Raw genomic sequence first — 25,082 nt, 5'->3', positions numbered from 1 at the left:
GCATAAACTATCAAACAGTAGAAAAAATTGAATTAACTTTTGAAAAAGGTAAATTTTTCACTCTGTGCAGTGTACATAAAAGAATTTTTTTTTAACCTTTTTTTTTTTTTTTTGAGAAATGAATTGCTTAAATGACTGAACTTCAAACAAATATTGTGACAGACGAATGGAATAAAAACAAAATACAAGATGATGAATATGGCATAAATTGTAATATAATTTGTATAAAAGCTAAACACGTCTGATGAAAGAGCCCTACTTCTCTACTGCAACTTTCCACTTCCTTCTACTTACTTTACTCCGCAATTATTTAAATGATCTGATTTTATAAAATTTTTAATGCAACTTGTTAAAATAAAATAGCGGAAGTAGAATATGCTGAAATGCTTTTTTCTTTTACTTTAATTACATTTGAACTAATTAATTAGTTTTCGAATTTTATTTCCATTAATTAATTTTATTAATTTATCTTATTATTAATTTTTAAACTTTAAGTGTGGTTCCTTTAAAATAACTACGATTTATGGTCCCGTTAAATATTAATATGAACACAAATCTTAATTTAATTTTTTTCTTGATATGGCTATGGTATCTAGTATTTATTCCCGCCAGAACTTTTCGTTGAAAAAGGGTCCAAATTTCCGGGACAAAATTAAGTAAAGTTATATTAGTGTAAGGCATTCTTTATTTGCAAATTTAAACTTGCCAAAACCAACCAATAATAGTATGTATCCCCATGAACTGAACAAAGAGTCATTCCACGTCAACTGACCTAATTTTTCATATCGTCTCCACTCTACCATCTCCGATTTCGATGAAATTTTATGGAGGTGTTAGAGATGCTTTTGAAACTAGCCTATGCAAATTTTCAGCATTCTAGATCCAAATCGTAAGGATGTAGGATCTCCGAAAAATGTGACCTAAAATGGCAGATCAGCTTTTTGTGCCAAATTGCGATATTTATATTAAGTTTACAGAAAATTTTATTGCATTGAAAGCCTGAAAATTTAGGCTCTCAAAGTAGGTTTATCCGTTAATAAATTCAAGTATTTTTGTGAATTTGATCTCGTTAGATTTTGTGTAGCATGCGCGTGAACTTGTGAAAAAGCGTGATGGGGAAATTTTACTCTAGATTTTACGCTGTCATAAAATGTGAACAAAAATTATTCTAAATCTCATGCTTCGTGATTCCATTGTAAAAATACTTGTTTTTAATATGTTACAGTTGCAGAGCTTAAATATCTAATTTCTAAAAGATATTGACATTCAAAGTGGCTATCAAAACTGTTGAAGTGAAAAATAACCTATTTTCAAAGTGCTATAGCTCAAGTTTGTCACCTAGTATCAACTTTTCGTTAAAACCATTAGAAAGAACAGACTTTTTCCTTTCAAAATAAGTTTTTTTTTTGATGGTGTTCTTTCGTTTTAGAACAAAAAAATGAGCTTAAAATTCGGACTGTTGTAACGAATTGCAATGTTTAAGAGCAGGTTGCGGCAAATTTTATCACACTGTAAGTCTGAAATTTTAGGGACTTAAAGTACTTTTGGTTATCAATACGTTCCAGTATTTTTATGAGTTTGAGTTCATTAACTTTTATGTAGCATGCATGCAAAGTAACAAGAAAAACGCAGTGGTGAAACTTTTTCCTGAATTTTAGAATGTCATAAATTCTGAACAAAAATGATTCAAAATCTTGTACTTTGTAATTCTATTTTCAATATATATGGTTTCAATGGTTTTATAGTTGCAGGGCGTAAATATGGATTTTTAAAAGATATTGGCATCCAAAGTGGCTGTCAAAATCGTTCACATGAAAAATAGACTTTTTAATGCGGTGTAGGTCAAGTTTATCACCTTGCATCTTCTTTTCGTTGGCACCATCAGAAAGAATGCAATTTTTCCTATAAAATTAGTTTTTCAATACGATTTTAGAAATATTGTTTGTCGTTTGCAAGAAAGTTTCGTTCTACAATAAATAAATAATGGTAAATGCCGTGGACACCGACTAATAGAGATTTTACAACTGTCATTAGTCAGAAATAGGTTTTTAATCCTTTCCTTAAAAGTTCTTTTGAAAATTAAAAATGTGGTAGAAACAAAAATATCCTGTTCTGGAAGCTGACTGATACATCAGACAGGACAAGAAAAATTTGTATTTCTATCATATTTCTTCTGCAAAGTGAACTTTTTTCAGAAATCAGAAGCAGGTTCAACTGTTTCTGACTTATAACAGTTGAAAACTAACTATCAGTCATTTTCCACTGCATTCACTATTCTTTATTTATTGCAGAACGAGATTTTCTCGGTAACGAGGAATAGTATTTCAACCTCATTTTTTTACGCTTATCTGAAAGAACCCCATCGTACGAAAAAACTATTTTTATAGGAAAAAATCTGTTCTTTCTAATGGTGCCAACGAAAAGGTGATGCAAGGTGACGAACTTGACCTATGCATATTGAAAATAGGCTATTATTCATGCGAACGATTTTGACAGTCACTTTAGATGCCAATATCTTTTACAAAAATCAATATTTACGCTCTGCAACTATAAACCATAAAAACATGTATATTGACAATAAAATTGCTAGGTACGAGCTTTTGAATCATTTTTGTTCAGAATTTATGACATTCTAAAATCCAAGAAAAAGTTCCTCACCTGCGTTTTTCTTGCGACTCTGCATGCGTGCTACATAAAAGTTAATGACCTCAAATTCATAAAAATACTAGGACGTATTGACAACCAAAAGTACTTTAAACGCCTAAAATTTCAGGCTTCCAGTTTGATAAAATTTGCTGCAACCTGACCTTAAACATTGCAATTCGTTACGACACTCTGAATTTTAAGCTCATTTTTTTTATCCTTAAACGAAATAACTTCATCAAAGAAAAAACTTATTTTGATAGGAAAAAGACTGTTCTTTTTAATGGTTTTAACGAAAAGATGACGCAAGGTGACAAACTTGAGCTATAAGCGCTTTGAAAATAGGCTATTTTTTACTTGAACGGTTTTGATAGCCACTTTGGATCTCAATAACTTTTAGAAAATAGATATTAAGGGTCTGCAACTGTAACCCATTAAAAACAAGAATTTTTACAATGAAATCTCGATGTATGAGCTTTTGAATAACTTTTGTTCAGATTTTATGACAACCTAGAACCTAGGAAAAATTTTCCTCATTGCGCTTTTTCCTAAGTTCACGCACATGCTACACGAAATCTAACACTCTCAAATTCACAAAAATAATTGAATATATTAACGCTCAAACGTACTTTAAGCGCCTAAAATTTCAGGCTTCCAGTGTAATAAAATTTTCTGTTAACTTAGTCTAAATATGGCAATTTGGCACAAAAAACTGATCCGCCATTTCGGATCACATTTTTCGGAGATCATAGATCCTCAGGATTTGGATCTAGGAAGCTGAAAATTTACATATCTTAGTTTCAAAAGCATCTCTAAACTTCTATGAAATTTCATCCAAATCAGAGAGGGTCGAGTGGGGACCCCTAAGTCACTTGACATGGTGTTACTCCAAAGCCACTTTCGTTGTGAATGAAAAAAATGAATGTTTAACAGCGGTTTAAATCTATATATTTGCTGGTTTAGTTTTTTTTTTGTTTTGTTTTGTTTCAATGTCAGTGGTAGGTTTGAAGAAACACAGCCGTTAACACTGTTCATCATGCATTTCCTCTTTTTCTCGATCTTTTTCTATCATTTTTGTGGGAGTAAAGATCTAAAAGAAGTGTTTTAAAACCCAAACATCAACAAGCAGTCAAAAATGGGCCTCAATCATAATTTTATCATATTTTGGTTTGAAACTACTGGAAACATTACTGCCGTGGGCAGGTAAAGCGCAGTAACTGCAAATTTTTCAGCTTTTTGCATTTTTTCATCTGTTGTTCGTTAGCTTTATTGTACAAGCTGGCTTATTTGGTTTTCGCTAGAGGAAAAAAAAGCAACATTCCAACATTTCCCTATATTGCGTATTGAATCCAAAACGCGTTTTATACTTCGACAACTCATTTCTGAAGATACTGCCGTTTACCTGCCCATGGCATGTTATAGTTTATATGGCAAACGATTGCTTCAAGCAACATATTGCTTTTTGCAAAAAACACAGTTGTATTGTTCATAATAATAATAATCATTAACTGTTAAATGAGCTGTTGAATCTGTTAATGGAAACATTTTTAACAAAATTATTCAAGAACCAACGAAATAATGTAAATTTTATGAAAAATACCTGTAACTGTTAGAATTCTCAACTAATCAAGGTGATTATGAACCTCAAAATAGTATGCAGAGTTACTTCATGAAATTCATAAGGGGAATATGAGAAAATTCAATGTAAGTAAATGTAAAATGTTTTTTAAACGAATGAACTATATTTCAAAAATAAATTCACACTAACATTGTATAACACAGATTATTAAAAATTCACTGTTTAAGAAAATAATGTGTTTTTCGTTACTTTTATTGCTTAGTTTGTTTTAACAAGTGAAGCTTAATTTTAAAACTTCTTACATCCCTTAAAAATTGAAACTAGACTGAAAAGATTCAAGGATCATCTCGTAAATTAAGGTAGTAATAATATATACGGAATCGTTGTTAAGGCACAAATAATTACCGTTAAGTATATAGATTTATTGCCTAGAAAAATATATGTAAAACCGTTTCTTTACGAACACAAACAAACATTTGTAGCCAGGAGCGAGTAAATGTAAAAGGAAATATTACAATAGGCTTTCGATTTTCTAGATTATATTCATTAGATTTTTTTTTATTTAAATGAATATTTTAATGATCACCACCGCTTAAGAAAGCTTAACAAAACATCAATATCAGTAAATGCTGTTTTTCTTACATGCATTGTCCTTTACTTGTCTACTCTTGAAGCTTGTATAAATAATATCGATTGCAAATGTGCGCATCATTTACGAGTTATTCATTCAGTAGTTTTTGTTTTTCTTTGAAAAAATATAAGTTTAATTAAAAACTGGCAATAGTTATAATTTTATTTGATTTTATTACTTGAATACTTTAAATTATGTAAGTATTTCTGAAAAAGCGGCATTTGGAATAATGCATAAATTTAAAATCCTCATTATTTTTCTTCTTGCTTCTTTCATTGCATTAAAAGTGGCACAAATTCTCAATTACAAACCTTCTTTTATATTCTGTATAACCCAAAAGTGATATTACTACTTTTAAATAATCTATGTATGTACAGTACATAATGATGAGAAAGCAAAATAGTAATAATATTGGCGTTTATTTCTAAAACTTCCTCAAGTTGTTGCTGTTCTCCTAAATGCATGGATGATTTAATTTTTGTTGAAACCTATCAGCTGAAGAATACCTTTTGTGTAAAAAGTTACACAGTCCAAATGTTTTTTTTTTTCTAATTTCTCGAGAAAATCCGCAAAATGTGAGTTTTTGCAAGAGATTCAGTTTTTGTCTTCCACTGTGTGTGTATATATATATATATATATATATATATGTATATATACAACATACATGTATATATGTATGGTAAGTGCAATAAATAAGGCCATCTTAAGGTTCAGTATCTCACTCATTTGTTATTTAATTGGTTCCCATTTTTGCATATTCATCAAATGACTCACAACAAATAGGAAAAAAATCATTCCATGTGAAAATTTAAACTTCAATTGTACTTGTCAACAGTTTAATAAAAATGGCGAATTGGTCTTAATAGAAACATCGGTCTCTTATAAAACTATCCCTGAAAAATAATAATAAAGACAAAAAACTAAATCCCGCCATTAATTAATCAGATTTGCACATTGTCCAAACGCAGATATGTAACATATCGTAGAATTCAAGTTATAGAATGAAAATAAAATATCTAGCCCATAAATATTTTCAGCAGTACATATTTCAGTTTGATAAACGAACATCTTTTACATATATGACATAAAAAAGGGAAATGCCTACAAATTTAATTCGTTAAACCATACTGTTCCGTGCTGATATTGCTTCTGTTCATTTTTTAATTCTAATCATGTTTCATGCTAGTGTTCACGATTGAGACACACTTGTTTGACAAGAAGCATTTCAATTTGGCAACGCAAAAAACTATGTGATGAAAGCATTACATGGTCCTTTGACACATACTATTATTTAAAAGAGTAATCTTTCTTTTGAGAAAAAGGAATATATTACCAAAGAATTCAACGACAGGAATGTAAATTAAGTCTCTTGTCCCAAGAGAGATTCTAATTTCTTGTTTCATGCATAATAATTTGTTCCTACAAAGCCCATCATTCATTCAACTCATAAAAACAAACTATTTTTACCAGAATTTTCCAGATAAATATTACATCTGACTATCTAGTTAATAATATTGGTGATCGTATAACAAAAGACCTACCTAATATTCAGGTCCCGATTGCGTGAGAATTCGAGGCATAATAAAGTAAATAAATATAATCGTAGACTTACCGGGACAATTTCAGTCATCGAACGGGTTCATAAACTTACCGTGGGAGAATTTTTTTTATTGCTTCAGCAATCATGCAAATCGAAAACATAAAACGGAATTCGACGAATTTGTTTATTAATGCTGCAGAAGTTTTCTAAAATTTACTGTTGACTACTCTGATTCCATTCTCAAGTAAAACAGTTTTCAACAAAAACTCTGCATTGATTTTTAGCCTTTCGTTTCGACAAACTAATCAGTTAGTATAATATTGTTTGAACGTCAAAATAAACTCAGAGATATACTTGATCATCATTCTCTGAACATCTGAAAATGATAATCAAAATATTCTTCAAGAGATTATAAACTATTTCTAGCAAAAATAACTTACAAAATGGACATTACTGTTATGGTAAAAATACATTGAAACAGTGCATCTAAAAATTGCCAATTTTCAGGCTCAAAACTGGCAAGAAACTTTTATATATATATATATATATATATATATATATATATATATATATATATATATATATATATATATATATATATATATATATATATATATATATATATATATATATATATATATATATATATATATATATATATATATATATATATATATATATATATATATATATATATATATATATATATATATATATATATATTCTAAAAATTGTGGCAACAAATTCTAAACAGCATTGAAAATAATACAAACATTTTGGCCAAATCATTTTTTTATTTTTTAGAAGTGAATTCTAATATTACAGTTGCTAACACGTTGTTTAGAAGCTGTAAAATAACGTTTTATTGCACAATACTTGAAGATTAGTGCATGCACAAGCAACAAGACAGAAAAGTAAGTCCCTTAAAAGGGATAAATATCTGATTAACCTAACACCAATGAGAAAAATATAAGCAAATGAGAAACCAATAGGAATGTAACCATTGTTCAAAAGCTTTCTCACAGGTATGGAACTAAAGAAGAAAGAATTCGCTTGGCATAAGGTTAAGCCACTAATGCTAAAAAAATAAATAAATAAATAAATAAAAATTTCCATAATCGTAAATAGCAGAAAAAGAAAAAGAAAAATGAAAGAAAAAACTTCTGGTAAAGAGCAAAACACAAAATGTCGACCAAAGAAGAATTTCAAAAAAATAAAAAAATAGACGTTCTTTGTGACGCCAAAACACATGTACGCAGTAATGTGTAAATTTTGTGCATTAAAACGGTTTTATTTTTAATTTTTCTTCTCTGCACAAAGGTATATTTATTTCTACTTGATGTATTTTTTACATTCTCATCTTAATTAAAATTACATACTAATCAAGTTGCAGTTTTTAAGAAAGATTTATATTTTTCATTTTAAGTTAAATTTCTTTTTGTACTAGCGATACAGAGCTCTTCTAAAAAAAGGAGTGAAACAAAGTTGCGACACTATTTATTTTTAGAGATACAAACATCCAACGATCTCCCAACTATCCATTTAAATAATTGTTCTGATTAACACGGAAAGTCAAATAGCTTCGGTTCGAATGACTGAAAGACGCCTCTGTAAATCAAAAGGAAGTTAAAAATGAAGAAAAGAAATTCGCTCTGTGCCGTGAAAGTGAAAATTGATAATGGTACTGTTCACTTTCTAGAAGGAAATCTTACTTGCAACCCCCCCCCCCTCCCCAGATTTTCAAGAATAGACGCGTAGAAAATAATTCTACTTGTTGTTCCATAAAAAGGCAGTTCTTTTTCTACATATTATATGCTTCTTTACGAATGCATCAATTATAAGTGTTATTTTTCAGGATTTCGTCTTTTTAGTACACTGGCGCTACTTGAACAATTTTAGGATGGGATTTTTTAAGGCTCCGAAAACCCAAAAATCCTGGTACATTTAATAATTAAACTATAAGAATAATCCGCAAATTGGATAACGCACAAAGGGAAAGAGCATAACGCATTTTAAACTCAACTTGATGTGTACTTTTGTATAGCATATAATATTATAACTTTATTAATTAATCTCTGATGCAAATGGGAGAAAAAAAGGTAAATTACTTACCAATTCACCATTAATATACCAGTTGACTTTCGCTGCTGGTTTTGAAGGCCCAAAGGAACACGTTATATTTACCTCATCTCCAACTTGATAGCGTGATTGTAATCCAATGATATCCGGACCACCTGACGGCAATGCTGTAACACGATACACTGACTTTAGCTTTTGCTTCTACCTTCTTTTATGCTCCTTACATACATTATAATACATCGTTTTGCATGAGCATACAATATTAACATACTAAGAAATGGTTCACGTAATATTCCACAATTGTGAACATGCTTTTATTTGTAATAGTTATATAGAAGTAAAGAAGAAGTTTCTATAGAAGTAAAAGTAAACTTTGCACAAATTCTTATGCAATTTTTACCTAAATATATCATGGTTAGACCATTGTTTGACTAAAATACAAAGGTCAATCAAAAAGTTGGTTACAAAGTCTAAAAAAAAACAGGATAGAAATTTTACAATATATTTTTATTTCCTCAATGTTTCAAGAAAATATACTTTAAAACGTTACCATTTCCTTTAACTATCTTTGTCGAAATTTGTTAAATGTTTTTCGATTAGTCCAACTACCATATACATCGGACCTTGCATCAAATCCGGTAGTTCTGATTTTTTGCTAAGTTTTTTATGATATTGGTTAACTAATCTAAGTTTGTGACCTCGAGTGCCGTACGCAACCCAGTTAAAAATCGAAAAAACCGTGAAATTTCGGTCTTTTCTGTACACTGTAAAAAAATCTCGGAAAACTCTCTGAATATACAAAAAAGTTTTCCGTAATACACAGATTCGTACGCCCTCCGCAGTTTTCTGCTATAATCAAAAACGTTTCCCGTTTAGCAAGAAAGTAAGAGTCGACGCATGCGCAGCTCTCACGGCAATTTTATAGTCCAGCAGCAAAACTAAACTGAAACTTTCGAAAGCACGCAATGAAAACAAGTGCTGACTCATGTATGCGAAGTAACACTCATCAAGGGGATTAGTAGAAGTTTTGTTCCTCGCATGAATTCACTGAAGATAATTTTAAAGTCTTATATTTTCTTGCATATGTATCGTCATGAGATTGAATTTGAAGCTATGTCACTTATTTTTAAGTACGAAGTGCAAATTCTCGACGCATGCTCGCGGAAGGAATACAAACTGAAATTAAAAACCAAATAACTGCCGAGAGGACGCCATCTAAATTCATTGCGTCGCATAACTTGTGTAGGTAATTCACTTTTTTCTTGGATACTTTTCTTCTTTCTATACCAAATGGGTAATTTTTGTTGGCAGAATTTTATTCTGTCATAAAAATCACCTTTTTGGTGACCAAAGCCTGCAAAAGACCACCACCGACGAATAGGTAAGTCGCTTTGCAACTCTATTACTTTAAAGAGATTTAGTTCATATAAATCTCGTTAAAAAAAAACTATTTTCTTCATTATCATTTTTTCGTTGTGAACTATTGCAATTTGAAAATATTTTACATTATATAGAACACATATTTAAAGTGCAAGTGTGTCTAGTTTTATTCTGTAAAATTTATGAATTGAAGATTATAAAAAAATTTAAATAAGTGTTATTGTGTACTTTGTTTTTATGTGTCAATCTCAGTTAATATTTGGCTGAACATTTATGTATCACGCATTATGAATTAAATGTTATAATATGCAAATTGTCAGGTTTGATAGTTCGTCTGTAAGGTTGCATGTTTTCATTCTCTTGTAAACAGTGTAGCTAGATTGTGAAGTAAAAAAAAAACTATCTCTTGTAATTAGGAACATAGTGCTTCAGTATTATCTAAATGACGATATCTCTTTAAATATTTGCATTAGCGAAACGCTTTAAATTAGTTAAATGTGTATTAATTTATTTAACAAATAGATACATATATGTATTTAAAAGTGTCTTCATTTTTTTCGTTTTACGAGCCTCAATTTTACCAAAAGCAAAAAAAAAAAAAAAAAAAAAAAGACTTAATAAAATAATTTTGTATTTTTACACCATATTAAAGTATTTGACTTATAATTTATATGATACTTTGATTTATAATGTATATGATACTTTGATTTATAATGTATATGATGTTGCTTTTTCAAGGGGGGTGGGCGCTTCATAGCATTTTATGGGTGCACCATCACTCTTATGGTGGGGGGGGGGTATTCTTGTATATATGAAATGGAATAATCATGTAATAGAGTTCAATGTTTTAATAAATAAAATATATAATGCATTTTGCGCACACTGTAAAAATAAAATCAGTAACCTATTTTGAATAAGTATTTATATTTGTGATGAGATGGAAAATGGCAAGAACAGAAGAATCAACCCGAATGGTTCCAGCAGGGGGACTTGGTATCATATTTAAATTCATCAATTTCTCTGTTGGTACTTTTCGGTACACTTTGTTCGTCAGAGAAATTGACTTGAGGTGAACGAATTTAGGAACGCGAAGGGTAGGTAAGTCCTGTCAAATTTTATCCGAAGATAAAAGCTATCAAGTTTGATACAAGATATGTTTTTAAGTTCTGCATTAAAAATACAATATGTTGATAGTTTTGTCTTGAAAATATTGAGAGAAAAACTGAAGTTTAAGATTGTTTAACAAACAATCCCCACTTTTCAGAAGGTACCCCCACTCCAATTCCCCGACGATTTTGTGATTAGGAATGAAACTACTAGATTATTTCATAATTTTTCAAAAATTTATAACTGTGCATAGGTTATGCTGTTAACCATGCTATTTGTCATTAGAAATTCCAAAAAAAAAAAAAAAATCCACGAATGATTCTAAAATTGCTTGTATTATTGCTCTTAGATATGAAAGAATTGAAACTGATATGATATGCAATACTATAATAAAGAATTATATTTTAGAAAAAATCACGGAAAAAGGATTCCGAAATTCTCGGAAACGTTTTTGAAAATTGTTTGGAGAATTCCGAAATACTCGGAAACGTTTTCGAAACTTTCATGAACCACAGCTGCACAGAATACTCAGAAACATTTCTGGAAATTACGGAAAGAGGATTCCGAAATACTCAGAAACGTTTCTGAAAATTACAGAAAGAGGATTCCGAAATACTCAGACACGTTCTGGACATTACAGAAAGAGGATTCCGAAATACTCAGAAACGTTTCTGAAAATTACAGAAAGAGGATTCCGAAATACTCAGACACGTTTCTGGACATTACAGAAAGAGGATTCTGAAATACTCAGAAACGTTTTTGAAACTTTCATGAACCACAGCTGCACGATATACTCAGAAACGTTTCCGGATTTTTTTTACAGTGTAGTGTTTGGCGATTTTAACCCTAAACGACTAGTTTTTCAATAATACCTTCAATGAACGTTTTTAAAGTAGACTAAATTTGCTACAATATCAATACAGAGCCATTTTTTACACCCAATAGTTTTCGAGCCTCTAAAAATTTATACTTTTTTTTTTGAAAATCACGATTTTTCGCAATATTTTTCGGTTCTAAATCAATATTGACCCCGTTTCTTTAGAAACTCTCCCCCCATTGACCCCTCATCACGTTCTAGTGGATTCGGAAGAGATTTGAGGAGGTAAGGAGGTTCCCTCCCTCTCTCATTTTTCATACATTCATTTCTACATCTGCTCTATTATGGAAGCCTTTTATGTTTTATTACGGGATGTTAAAATAAAAAACGAAAAGGTTCGAAATATGATATTTAATGTTAAGCTCTAACTTGAATAGTCAAATAACTTGCCTCTAACAAGATTTAATAGATCTATCCCTTAAGTTAATTTTTCAATCGGTTATACAGTTGAGTTCAATAGCCTCAGTAGAGGTTCGTCCGCATCTGCCTCGTCATATCTCGGTGGCATATCCTTTTCAAGAGTTGTCGGTCTATCTTCACTGTTTTGTGCTCACTAGACATTTTCCATGTCGAAATCGGGAAGATAAAATGAGGAACCGAAATCTGTTTGTATTTCAACATCTGCTGCAATGTCACAGGAAGCTCCACTGCAGTGCATGCACACACAGATGAGCATTTCATTCTCGCCTTCCTGCAGCTGCAAACATTCTCACAACCTCTCTGGCAGCCGCAAGAAATCATCTGCAGGAGATGTTGTGGTACAAAGAAGTACAAAGACCTCCGAATGTCTTCGAAGAGCTAAGTTACACTCTTCGCCAGAGACAAATCTTTGATGGGACAACGGTGCTACTGATTCGTCAAGAGAAGTTCTTGTCAAACGAGAAAAACAAATTTGTTTTACCAACTTGCTGAAAGCTAAAATAAGAAACCACAACATCCAAGTATTTCAAGCAGTGGAAATGCTGACAGGCTCATGATAACTACATCTGTAGCTGTTGCCTCTACCTATGAGGTAGTGTTATCTGTTGGTGGAGATATTGACTTGCTAATCAGTCTAAGTGTCAGAGGCGTAGCTAGACCCGACTTTCGGGGGGGGGGGTTACTTCTTTTATTTTATATTTATATATATATGTGTGTGTGTGTGTGTGTGTGTGAACTTTTACATACTTTGGAATGGGGTGGCCCAAGTTCGATACTTGTGTCAAACAAAACAAAATCAAAGAATTTTTTTATTTATTTATTTTTTGTAATGTTTTGGAAAATTTAACTTTTTTCTTCCTTTTTCTCCATTTAATTTAAAGTGAAACTTTCTAGCAACAGGTCTAGTCAAAACCAGTCTATCCAAATCAGGGGGAAAATCAAATATCAGATGAGTGTGTTCCGTTCATTTCAGTGTGACTGCTTAATTTAGAGGCTAACACACATCTACAAAAGCTGGCATCCCTGAAAGCTAATAGATGGATCCATTTCCGCCTGTGAACTGGATGTTTGACTTTCAATCTCATCGGTGGTCAGACTATTTTTACTAACTTGGTTCGCACTAAAAGCATGAAATAAAATAAAAAAAGACTTCTTGATTATAACCTGCAAAAAATGAAATGACTTTTCATATCGTTATATTTATATGTTACTTTTTATATGTATTTACATTTATGCTAGTTCTAAAGCAGTTAATAAAATTTGAATTAAAAAAGAGGGAAGAAATATAGGCGGTAGAAAGTTATTTGCACAAAGCTGCATACCATCTATTCTTCTTTCAAGTTTTTATTTTTAATTTTATTACCTGCTTTAGAATTTACATAAATATCTATTTGAGAGAGCAACAGCAATTTTCGAGTGTTATAAACAGAAGTCTTGTTTATTTTCTACTTTTTAATGCGAACGAAGCTAACAGAAATAGTACAGAACAGTCTAAATTCATTTCGTATTTAAACATTTTATTCATGTAATGCTATGCAGTTTTTCTTTTAAATTAAAATAAAATTTCCTTCAGAAGGGTTCGATGGAATTAATGCTGCTTCAGCAGACTGTACTTCGTTTTCTGCAGAGGACGTTAACTTTCTCTTTTTAGAGCAACCATTTTCGTCATTTACATTTTTTTTTTGGGGGGGGGGGAGTTTGTTATTGGTTTTGCTCGCTTCATCATACAACAACGTTCACTTAGAATATACTATTCTAAATAGTACAGACTGCACGTTTTTAAAAGAATACGCAGTAAATCCTGGCTGACATTTTCGACAAATCGATGTGATTGCGGTGGATTTTCTGGTTAGCAAAGGCCGTTTTGACTATGACAGCACAACGCCAACAAAAACCTTATGTCTCGAATTCCGGCATGCTATCATTTTCGGATTCGAAGCCCAATGATCTTCAAAGCAGCAAGCAAAAGCATTTTCTTCAACTCGAAACAGAAAGGGCTGAGGGGGCAAAAAAAGGAGAAATGCGTTCCACGAATAGGTTTTCTAGGAAGATTAACGAAAGGACAGTCGTTTCGAGCACTTTCTTGGAAGAAGAGTAAAGGGGGTGAAATTCACAGGTTGAGTATTAGTTGCATTATGGATGAGTATTTCAAGTTCATGGTTAAAGGTCATTCAAGTTAAAAGCCATTTTGCTGTTATCTGGTTTAGTACTGTTCTGTGATCGCTCTCTTTCTTAAAATTATGATTCCTTAAAGAAAACCAAGATAATAGGAGGGAAAAGAAAGTTTAAGATTTTTTCAAGTAAAGAAAAAGGAAAATCCTAGAATATTGGCCAGGTTAGATTTGCAGCAATTGCTAACCTCAAGAGGATAAATAATTAATCAAAAAACAAGAAAAAGAAAAAATAAGGCACCAAAAAGCAATAAAAGACGTTTTCTTCAAAAAGATATGCTCAAAGTTTCTTTTACTGTCAAAATGTTTCCTTAAACTGGCAATAAAGCACTTAATAATGTAATAATAGAATAAAGACCTAACAAAACTAATACAGAGGAATTTTGATTAAGAGCCCATGTTGTCTATAGTATCGATTTCAAATTTTCACCATCATATTCCAAATTTCTATAAAGTTTCTTAAAGCCCCCGTATCTTAAAACTTCTTTATCTCGATTTTTTCCTTCCTGTGAAATTCGAAACATACAGATTCAACTGTATTTAATATTCCCACTGCGCCGCTCATAAAATTAAACATACTTAACAATTTTCAGAATCTATGACAAAAAAAGGCTACATATACGTATATTTAACAAATCAATCTCATTTCTAAAGCGAAGTGTGAAATTTCACTCAAATTATCAAAAAAATGTTGCAGCACAGTGAGGAGTGAGGCGTCTTTACGCTTGAGGATCACTCATTGAGCTGATTTTCAATAACACTGGGGGGGGGGGGGGGAGCGAAGTGAATTTTTGACCACTGTTATTCAGAAAATTTTTTTTTGATTTTTTGTTTTCTTTTTCTTTTCTCTTCTCTTTTTTTTCTCTCCTCTTTTCTTTCTCTTCTCTTTTCTTTCTCTTCTCTTTTCTTTCTCTTCTCTTTTCTTTCTTTCTCTCTCTCCTTTTTTTTGGGACAAACATTTCGGGGGAGGTTTTGTCCCCCAACCCCCCCCCCCCTTAGCTACGCCCCTGCTAAGTGTAACTTCACACCAACGTAAAATCTATTTTCACAAATGAGGAAGGGTAAAGCATCAGATGTCATGCAATGAGTGAAATCAAGCAGCGTCTCTTGTAGGAGGTAACCTTGCCAGATCAATGCTGGTTTTCATCGCAGCGCTTGCAAAGGTTGTGAGACTGCTTGCAGCTGCAAGATGGCGGGGATGAAATGCTTATCCGTGTGCATGCACTGCAGTGGAGTCTCCTCCGACAACGTAACATATGTTGAAATAGAAACAGATTTTGATTCCTCAGAAGGTGACGACCTTCCCGATTTTGACATTGAAAATGTCTTGTAGGCACAAAACAATGACGATAGATCACCAACTCTTAATAAGGATATGCCATCGCAATATGACGAGGCAGATACGGACGAACCTCAGCTGGGGCCATCCAAGAGGGACAAATTAACTTAATGATTACATTGAATAACTCAACTGAATAACTGATTGACAAATTAACTTAATGGATGTATCTGTTAGATCTTGTTGTGCGTTTTATTTGACTATTAAAATTAGAGCTTAATATTGAACATCATATTTTCGAACCTTTTCGTTTTTTTATTTTAACATTCCATAATAAAACACAAAAGACTTCCATAATATAGCAGATGTAGAAATGAATTTATGAAAAATGAGAGGGGGAGGGAACCTGCTTAGGGGTTCTCAAATCTCTTCAGCTTCCACTAGAACGTGATGACTGATCAAAGGAGGGAAAGGTTCTAAAGAAACAGGGTCAATATTGATTTGGAACCACAAAATATTGCGAAAAATTGCGATTTTCAAAAAAAAGAAAAAAAAATTTAGAAGCTAGATCTCGAAAACTATTGGTTCGAAAAAAATGGTTCTGGATTCATATTGTAGAAAATTTAGTCTACATTCAAAACGTTCACTGAAGATATTACTGAAAAATTAGTATTTTAGGGTTAAAATCGCCAAAATCTACAGAAAAGGCCGAAATTTCACGGTTTTTTCGACTTATAACTAGGATGCGTTCGGCGCTTGTGAGGTCACAAACTTCGATTATTTAATAGACCAATATCATAAACAACTCAGCAAAAAATCAGAACTACCGGATTTGACGCAAGGTACCCCCCCCCCCTTTCAGGCTACAAGGTTACTGGACTAGATGCCCTCTGTACTGAAATGCTGTCCAGTGTCCGATAACAGTTCTCAGGTTGCAGTTCCCATCTGATTAACAAAGTAATATTACACTTTGAAAGTTCCCCTTTCGTGGAATCAAAAACATGAAAGTTACAAAGTGAAAAGCATGGGCTAACAGAGAGAATGATCCCACACTTCGCACCGAATCTTTTTCAGAAGTCCACTTTTTTCTTTTGCTTCACGTCCATTTCTCAAACATGTTTCAAAATTTTGGGGCAAATTGACCTAACATTGCATTTTCACCATACACTTCATGCAAATATCGATAAATTTGAGAGCAGTTACACCTTTTTGCCAACAAAAAACGAATCACTGCATGCCTCTCGAGCAGTTGTCGATGAATGCTTGTTAACGACAGACCACGCGAAAAAAGTTTCTCCATGAAGGCCGCTACGTCACACAGTAAAGATAAATCTGATATGTTACAACCCAGTTGCAGCAATATAACATTTTACCACAAATTTTACGTATTATAGTGCAACTAGCTTTGATTTACCTATGCAGTGTGGTATGAAAAAAAAATCCTGTAGATCTTTTTCATATTTATGATAAGTTGATGTGTATTGTATTAGTATTTTTTAAAAGTGTTATTTCCTTTCTATAACTTAATGTCAATACTTTTTCACAATTCATTTGATATAATATTGAATACTGTTAGAAATATAAATATTAATGTGTGTGTAGTGTGAGTCACAGTTTTGGTTTTGTTTTGCGAGTTTTTACACTTTGATGACAAAAGTCGTCATTAAAATTATAAAATTTATACAAACCAATAATTTAAATGTATTTGCTACAGATGCTATTGCTAAAACTAAATCTCCGCGTAAAGCATAGCAAAGAAAAGGCTTAAGAAATTCGGAAATATTTAGATTTTCGCAAAGCTGAGACACAACGTCAACGAATAAACTTGATTTGAGTAAGAGATTATAGAAGGAAAGTTTCAATGGCAATTTTCTGCCCCTAGCCATAGCAAGGGTGCAGGTGCAATCGAGGGCTTAGGTAGTACTCTGAAGCGGCGAGTGAGGGGGTCTCCTTATCTAAGAAAATTGACCCCCATTCTGCTAAAGAGTTCACACAAGTAGCTGCAGAGATTTGTCCGAATATTCACTCCATATACGTTCCACAGGAGTTGATAACATCCAAAATGTCTTATTACTGTAGGATAAGCTGTAGGCACCAAATGGGATTGAAATCAATCCTATTCCTGATACAAGGAGGATGCATTGTTTTGAGTTTAAAAATTTCGTCAATATCAGGGAAGATGAATAAAAATATATTCAATTTCACAAATGGGTGCTTTGAAGAACCAGAAGACGTAGAAAACATACATGAAGAATCTTCAAATTTTAATGTTGGGGACTGGATTCTTGTTCCTTTTTCTGGGAAAAGACTAGTAAAGTACTTTGTTGGTCAAGTTATTGGCATGCCAAGCTTAGGTGCCGTTACCGTAAAATTTTTAAGGTTGGATAAGAACTCCAAACGTTTCTCTTGGCCTAAAGTTGATGACATATCTGACACAGATATAACTTTTTCTGATAGAGCAACATAGAAACTTCCTGAGCCGTTTAGTCCAGCGCATGCATTACATATTTCAAAAATTTTGCATTAATAATAACGTCAAGGGTTAGTTTAAATGTTATAATTATGATTTAAAACATGTTCTTTGAGATTTATGTGGTCTAAAATATGTCAATGTTGAAAAATAAATGTGTAGGATTTGTTCTGTGTTTCGAAATTGGATGCGGTAGTGTGAGTCACAATCTATATGTAGTGAGAGTCACATATGGAAATGTCCCCTAATATTCTAAAATAGGTTATATCAATAAATATGCAATATTTTTCTTAATTTTGAACCTTCTGGATACATAAATGGAACAAGTTTTACTTTTAATTTTGCTGAAGAGGAAGATATCCAAAGATATAAACATCACTTAAATATTACTTTCTTTTGCATGTAGTGTGAGTAACATTTGTATTTTAACACTTCCAACCGTCATGTAAAGCGTTTAGGGAATAATAATAGGTTGAATAGTTTGTTTCAATGCTAAATAGTAATGCTGAGAAAAAATAGGAGATAATACTTTAATAAGTTTGAGATAAAGAGACATTTGTATCTTAAAATTATCAGTTTGTAGTGTGATTCACACATGGAATTAACCTATGATATCATGTCACTTCCCTAGATTTTCAGAAATTCCGACTGTAAAAATAAATTATAAAGAAAAAATGTCCCAATCATTGTGCACATATGCAAAGTTTATCAATTTCGTACTTTTGCACACGTCTTTCGATTTTAAGTAAAGGTTTCAATCATTGTTTTAAAATTTCTACTGAAATGTATCGCTAAAATAGATTTTTACAATGCATCAAGTATCCTAATTTGAAATCATTTTTCTTCTCTTTTTTTTTCGATTGATTGCAAACATCAAAATGTTTCTTTCATAGTTAAAACTTTTCCATAGCAATTTTCGTCATTACCATCCAACAGTTTTTACGGAATTTCTTGATCACTTAGTGTTACTGGCAGCTCAAGTAACTTTTAAATTTTAGTAGCAGGCAACATAACTTTTTTTAATAAAATAGTAGTTTTATGTGTAGAAATTTCTGAGTTTCTTGGTAAAGTGTATTTAAAATCAAAGTAAATAGAAAAAAATGTAAGTCAATCATTTCCATCCTCACTCATATTGAGTAACTTTTAACATTATGGAGCAATCACGAATTTCTTATTGTTTTTACTTGACCGTTGAATGACGCACGACCTTTGATTTTTTTTTTCTATGCTTATAATAAAGGTGTCCATGTATAAAATCGTATTATTTACAAAAAGGTCTTCTCGACTTTACACAATTCATCATTAGTATCCATCATTCAGCAAATAACATCCAGCATCCAGCTCCTGGTATTAATTTGAATATAGACTTGAATTGAAATTATGGTTGTGATAAAAGTACTTAATAGAAACAAGAAACCCAACGAGTAGGGTCTTATCGCAATTCGTGGTGTCGAAAACCGTACTTTGAATTCAAGATCTCGAAATTCAAACTAATTTGTAAAATGCTGTGCATTTTCATTTTTGTGCAATTTTGTTCTTTTTATGCTTATAATTAGTGAACTTTGTTCAAAATATTTACAACTGTTAGAAAAGAAGCCACATTTGATACTTTGTCAGGTAAAATATGTTGAAATGTCATTACCATCCAGTGCAAAAGTTATAAATATGTGGATGGTAAAGAAAGACTGAGGTCAGAATGATACAAACTGCCGTATTTTAAATGTTTGATTTTTTTTATTTTTTTTGCTACGAATGTTTTATTTCATAAGCTTAATGGAAACTTATAAGAAAAATGCTGATGAGTACTTTTAAAATTTCTCAATACTTTACCATTTTTAGTATATTTGTTTTCACTTTAGATAATGAATTCAATGAAGTGCTAGTTAATCTATGAATTCATGAACAGAAATCAAGAAAAACTAAGAACAAAATGTAAGTCACTCATTTCCATCCTTAATCATGATGACTTATTTTTAACATAAGTGTGCAATTTTCTTCTTTTTATGCTTATAATTAGTGAACTTTATTCAAAATAGTTTAAATTTTTACGAAAGAAGTAAAACTTGATGTCTTGTCAGGTGAAATATGTTAAAATGTCATTACTATCCAGTGTAAAATTTTAAACATGTGGATGGTAAAGAAATATTGAGGTTAGAATCATATCAAGTGCATTATTTTTAATGTTTGAATTTTCGGAAGTGAATTTTTAAAACTATGGATGCTTTATTCCATAAACAGGGGCATGTACAGACATTTTGGGGATTGTCACTTATAACTTTTGCGGGGCCCCTCCATATTGTTTATCCCTACGTCCCTACGTATAATTTACTCCTCATTTTAAAAATCTCGAGCCCCCTTCAGGATCGGACGCAGGCGAGCAGGTGTCTCTTATTCCCCCCTGTGCACGCCCTTGTCCATAAGCTTAATTGAAACTCGTACAAAAAATTATCTGATAAGAACTTTTAAAATTTCTTAATACTTTAGCATTTTTCGTATATTTGTTTTGGCTTAAGATAATAAATTAAATGACGTGCTAGTTAATCAACAAATTCTTGAAGCAAAATCAAGGAAATCGAAGAAAAAGTGCTTTCATAAAATTTTTCCAGTTTAAAAAATTTAACCCCAAATATCTCTAAAATAAATGAAATATTTTGTGAACTTTTGCAGTTTAACAAAAATACATATCTTGCCTTTCTAAATAATGCAAAATTACAAACTTCGTGAAAAGATGAAAAAGTGAAAAGTTCGGAGTGCAAAATAACACCATTCTAGAGAATTGCCCATATAAGAGAAAGACATAGATGCAGCGAATTGGAAGTTTAGGAGGGAGGGGTAACCACCCAGAATCCTTGGAGTTAGTCAAAAAGAAAAATAAATTATGCTAGGGGAAGAAAGGGAGGTCTAGGAAGTTGGGTAATTTCAGCACTCATTTTGTCCAAAAAATTTCTTCTTTGATGTCTAGTTATGCATTTTTTTTAATTTTATACTTATCTATTACTGTTAAGATGCTATAAAGTAAAATGTTGCTTGAAATGACCTATCTTAAAAACTTAATGATTCAAATCGCCTATTTTTTGCTTTTAGTTTAAAAAAAAAATATTGTATAAAGTCAGTTCCAGCTCATGCATACATTTCAGCTCAATAACTGATCGTCATTTATTTTTTATATCGTCTCCTCAGAGCAACAGTAAGACATCTAATCCCAGAAACAACACTAAGATATCGGGCTAGTTTACGCAACCGACTTGGACTCAAAAAACATTTTTTTTGTACGGTTAAGAACACAAGCTGAGCAACAACTAAACATACAAATTTTAACTTCATTAATTGAATTATAAAACCCCCTATGTCTGAAATTTCCAAGGTTCAAACATAAAAATTTGAAAAATTATAGAAAAAATCCTCTTAAACGTGCCCCGGTCTACCCTAAGGTTAGGAAAAACTAGCATGGGTTGGGCTCTAAGCAAGTACTTTTTTTTAGCTGCCGAATTTGAATTTTTAAGTTTTGAAACTTTCTTTTTCCCATGCGTTGACAAAAAAGAGAGAGAAAAAAAAAGAAACTTTACAAAGCTTCAAAAAGTAAATCTCAAAGTATTTTTTTAAAAACAAATTTTAAATTTTTGTTTTAAAGTTTTCTAAAATTTTTTATTCTGCTTTGTTTGGGAGGCATTTATCATATTTTTTTTAATGAAAGGAGAAATGTTGAGTATTTTAAAATGTTTTCTAAAATGTGATTTCTTTTGATTTAAAAGTATTAATTTATTACAACAATGCAGTACTTTCAAATTTTATTTTTCACCATAATGGGGGAAAAAATACCTGCAGTACTTTTTATGAGACTGTTAAACGAAAAAAAAATGAAAAAAGATTCCTGGCCCACTTAATTGACATTCGAATCGTCTTGCACAATAGTGAAACGTTGCGATGCCTTAATCAAAACAAACGCCCTTGAATTTTATCTCGGCTCTGGGTCTCAGAAAAATATTACAATAAAAAGCGCTTTTAACTGTCAGTTTAATCATCGCAAGGAAACATGGCAACTCAATGAGGCTCCAAATAAACAAATGTATCGTTTCTTTCCTTTTATCGGAAAGTATCTCCGTCCGTTTGAATAAGAAATAGCCACGTGAAATGTGCATATCTTAGCAGTCATAGGGGATTCCGTTTTCTTTTTTTATATTCTTTAAAGTACTGGGAAAATGAGAGAAAAAACGGTTCTCTATTTCCAAAGACATCGCCTGACAGATCTCACGCGATATTTGAGTTACACTTAATGATTGTATTGACTACAGAAGACGAATCGATCTCGTTTGTTTGCTGAGGATCGAGTTTTTCTTCCACCAGCAGTTTCCATTCTAATTGCAGACTGAGTTTAACTGAATTTCTTCTGCCATGCCTTTAATTTTAAATTTTTTTTAATTTCGTTTTCTTTTCACTTCATGACATTTCTAGATATATCAAGATTTTTATTTTATCATCATCAGCCTTTCCAGATTAGTCAACTTTTTTTTGTGACAATGCTTCCTATAACAGTTAAGGCATTATTAGCTACAACCCCAAAACAATATCCACTACAATGAATTTTCAGTTTAGCTGTTATTATGTATTTGGAAAATCTTTTTTTTTTTTTTATTTGGTGCTTTGTACTCTGAGTTTCATTACTTTTTCTTAGAAATATCAACTTGTGATTAATGGATAGTTAAAAAAAAAAAAAAGGTCTCTAGTAGTTTTATTTATTTTTTCAATTCGTTGAATGGCTTGGTAATTATTGTGGTAGTCTAATTTGAAATGATAAATATTCAATATTGTTCAAAGCGAAAATATTCAAGGCATATAACAATTCCAAATGAATGCACAAATACAGCCACATCATTCCATTTGTAATACATAATAATGTCGCAAACCTTTATAGCTCAAGTAATTCAGCCTTTTCTAGCCACAAACTATGTATTCTACGAGACATATTGCATGAAAATAACTTCGCAACATTTGCAAGTAGAAATGGTGATCATCATTGACATGCAAACACCTGTATCTGAGGTTGCATAGAGACTGTTTCAGAGGTATTCTTCATAGTACTGCATTAGATTCCGGTTAAACTGACCAAAAAACCGACTGATTGTAAGTCGGTAGAAGCAGCGATGAGAAATTATCTAAAAATAAAAACAAGCGGATCATTTTGCAGGTAGAACTTTGGATCTGCTTCTTACCGGAAGTGCAAAAAGGGATATTTTAAAGAAGGTATTGGTCAACTGCAGGTTGTAATGCAAACGTGTGCTGTTGAAAACCCATACTCTCGAAAATAAACCGGGAGTAGGGATGGAATTTCCTTCGTATTTCCTTTGTAACTTATTTGTAAATCGAATTTTTTTACAAATAAGTTACAAAGGAAATTTATCGAATACAAATAATTCATAATTTCTTTCTTTTTTTCCCGCCGCTTCCCTCCATATTCGATCAACTCAAAGTTTATGCTCCTCAAAGGATTTATCCGTTATCCAAGTTTGCTATTTTACGCTAAATTTAACGTTGAAAACATTAAGATGCATAGTTTTACGTTTGTGAGGTTTGGTGTTAGCATTTCACTGCCAGTACGTGATCTCTGTTACCTAAATACAGGCTTTCAAAATGGACAAGAGTGATCAGACTGGCTGTCAAGCTTATTACTCACACCCACTAGAACCGCCCACAGTTCATCCATTCGACCATAAGGGGAATTATTTACGGGAATATTTTCTAACTAAACGATTCTCAAAGTGGACCTGCAGATCTTTTATGCAAAGTTGAAATTTTTGAATTGATTTTTGTCATTTTGTTCTTTAAATTAAAACGCTATATGAACACAGGATATCATTTATTTTTTTTTTAATTACAAAATATCTTTAACAGTATCGACATTTCTATACATAATTCGTGTAAATACGTTTTGCAATTTTCCTAAAGGAAACTGCTAGAAATTTTTTTCTCAATATTAATTTTTTTTTAAATTAAAATGTAACGATAGTATTTTTTTTTTTTAAGTTTTAAATATGAATGCTGATGGAAATGTAGTTTTTACTCATTTATCATTAACAATCAATTTAACGTTTCTCAAATATTGTTGTCCCACAATTAGAAGTAGTTATTTCTCTAAAACTTTCATTTTTATCTTCTTTTGCTAAAATCAGACACTTCTAGTCAGAGAGAGTTCTTTTTCTAGTATTCTAGTATTCTCACACTTTGGAAAACATTTTTTTCACCCGGCACATTCCAGTTAAATCTACTCAAATATTGTAAGCTCATAAATATAAAAATAAGCATTTGCTCAAAATTTTCTGATTTTAACAATTTGTTTAAGTTGAAATTCAAAAGCAGTAAGACTTTTCGTTTTCAAATAATTTAAGATTGGTGTGTTACTTTGAGATATTTTTCTTGAACAGTTTCTTTTATATATAAGGTAAACACACCAGTAGTGGCCACTTCAAGGTTTAAAACGCACAAATAGTAGCCCCAGTTAAGTTTATTTTTAGACAGTGGGTCTACGATATGAATTACCTCTCTTGAACCTCAATGAGCGTATTATAGTCCAACTCTTTCTTAATCGTCTTAATTTCTAAGAATGCCAGAATTTCAATTTCTTCATTTTTTATCCATTTTTTCTCAAACTTCAAATTTAATCCAGTAGTGGCTACTCCAAAATCTGAAATTTTCTTTAGTGGCCATCTGACACTCTCCCAACCGAAGAATTTACATTACTTACTTTAGATTCAAATAACTGATGAATACAATTGATTCAATAACATAGTTGCATTAAGTATATGAATCACAATATTATTGTTCATTTCTTTCTTCTATGTATATAAGTAATCTTGAAGTGGCCACCATTGAAGCATCGGCCACTACAGGTGTGCTTACCTTAGTTCGAAT

General features: G+C 31.6%; 1 protein-coding gene across 1 annotated transcript in view; it reads right to left on the bottom strand.

Moving 5' to 3' along the window:
* LOC129218844 (uncharacterized) overlaps nt 1-25,082 on the bottom strand; it is a 130,425-nt gene that overhangs the window by 68,237 nt on the left and 37,106 nt on the right. The window contains exon 3 of the mRNA XM_054853166.1: nt 8,506-8,639. Within this exon, the coding sequence (XP_054709141.1) occupies nt 8,506-8,639 (134 nt within the window). The remainder of the gene's footprint in view (nt 1-8,505; nt 8,640-25,082) is intronic.

This window comes from Uloborus diversus, chromosome 3 (assembly GCF_026930045.1).
Source record: "Uloborus diversus isolate 005 chromosome 3, Udiv.v.3.1, whole genome shotgun sequence".
NCBI lineage: Eukaryota > Metazoa > Arthropoda > Arachnida > Araneae > Uloboridae > Uloborus > Uloborus diversus.
The sequence above is the reverse complement of the archived record's forward strand: the minus strand, read 5'-3'. Positions and strand labels throughout refer to the sequence as shown.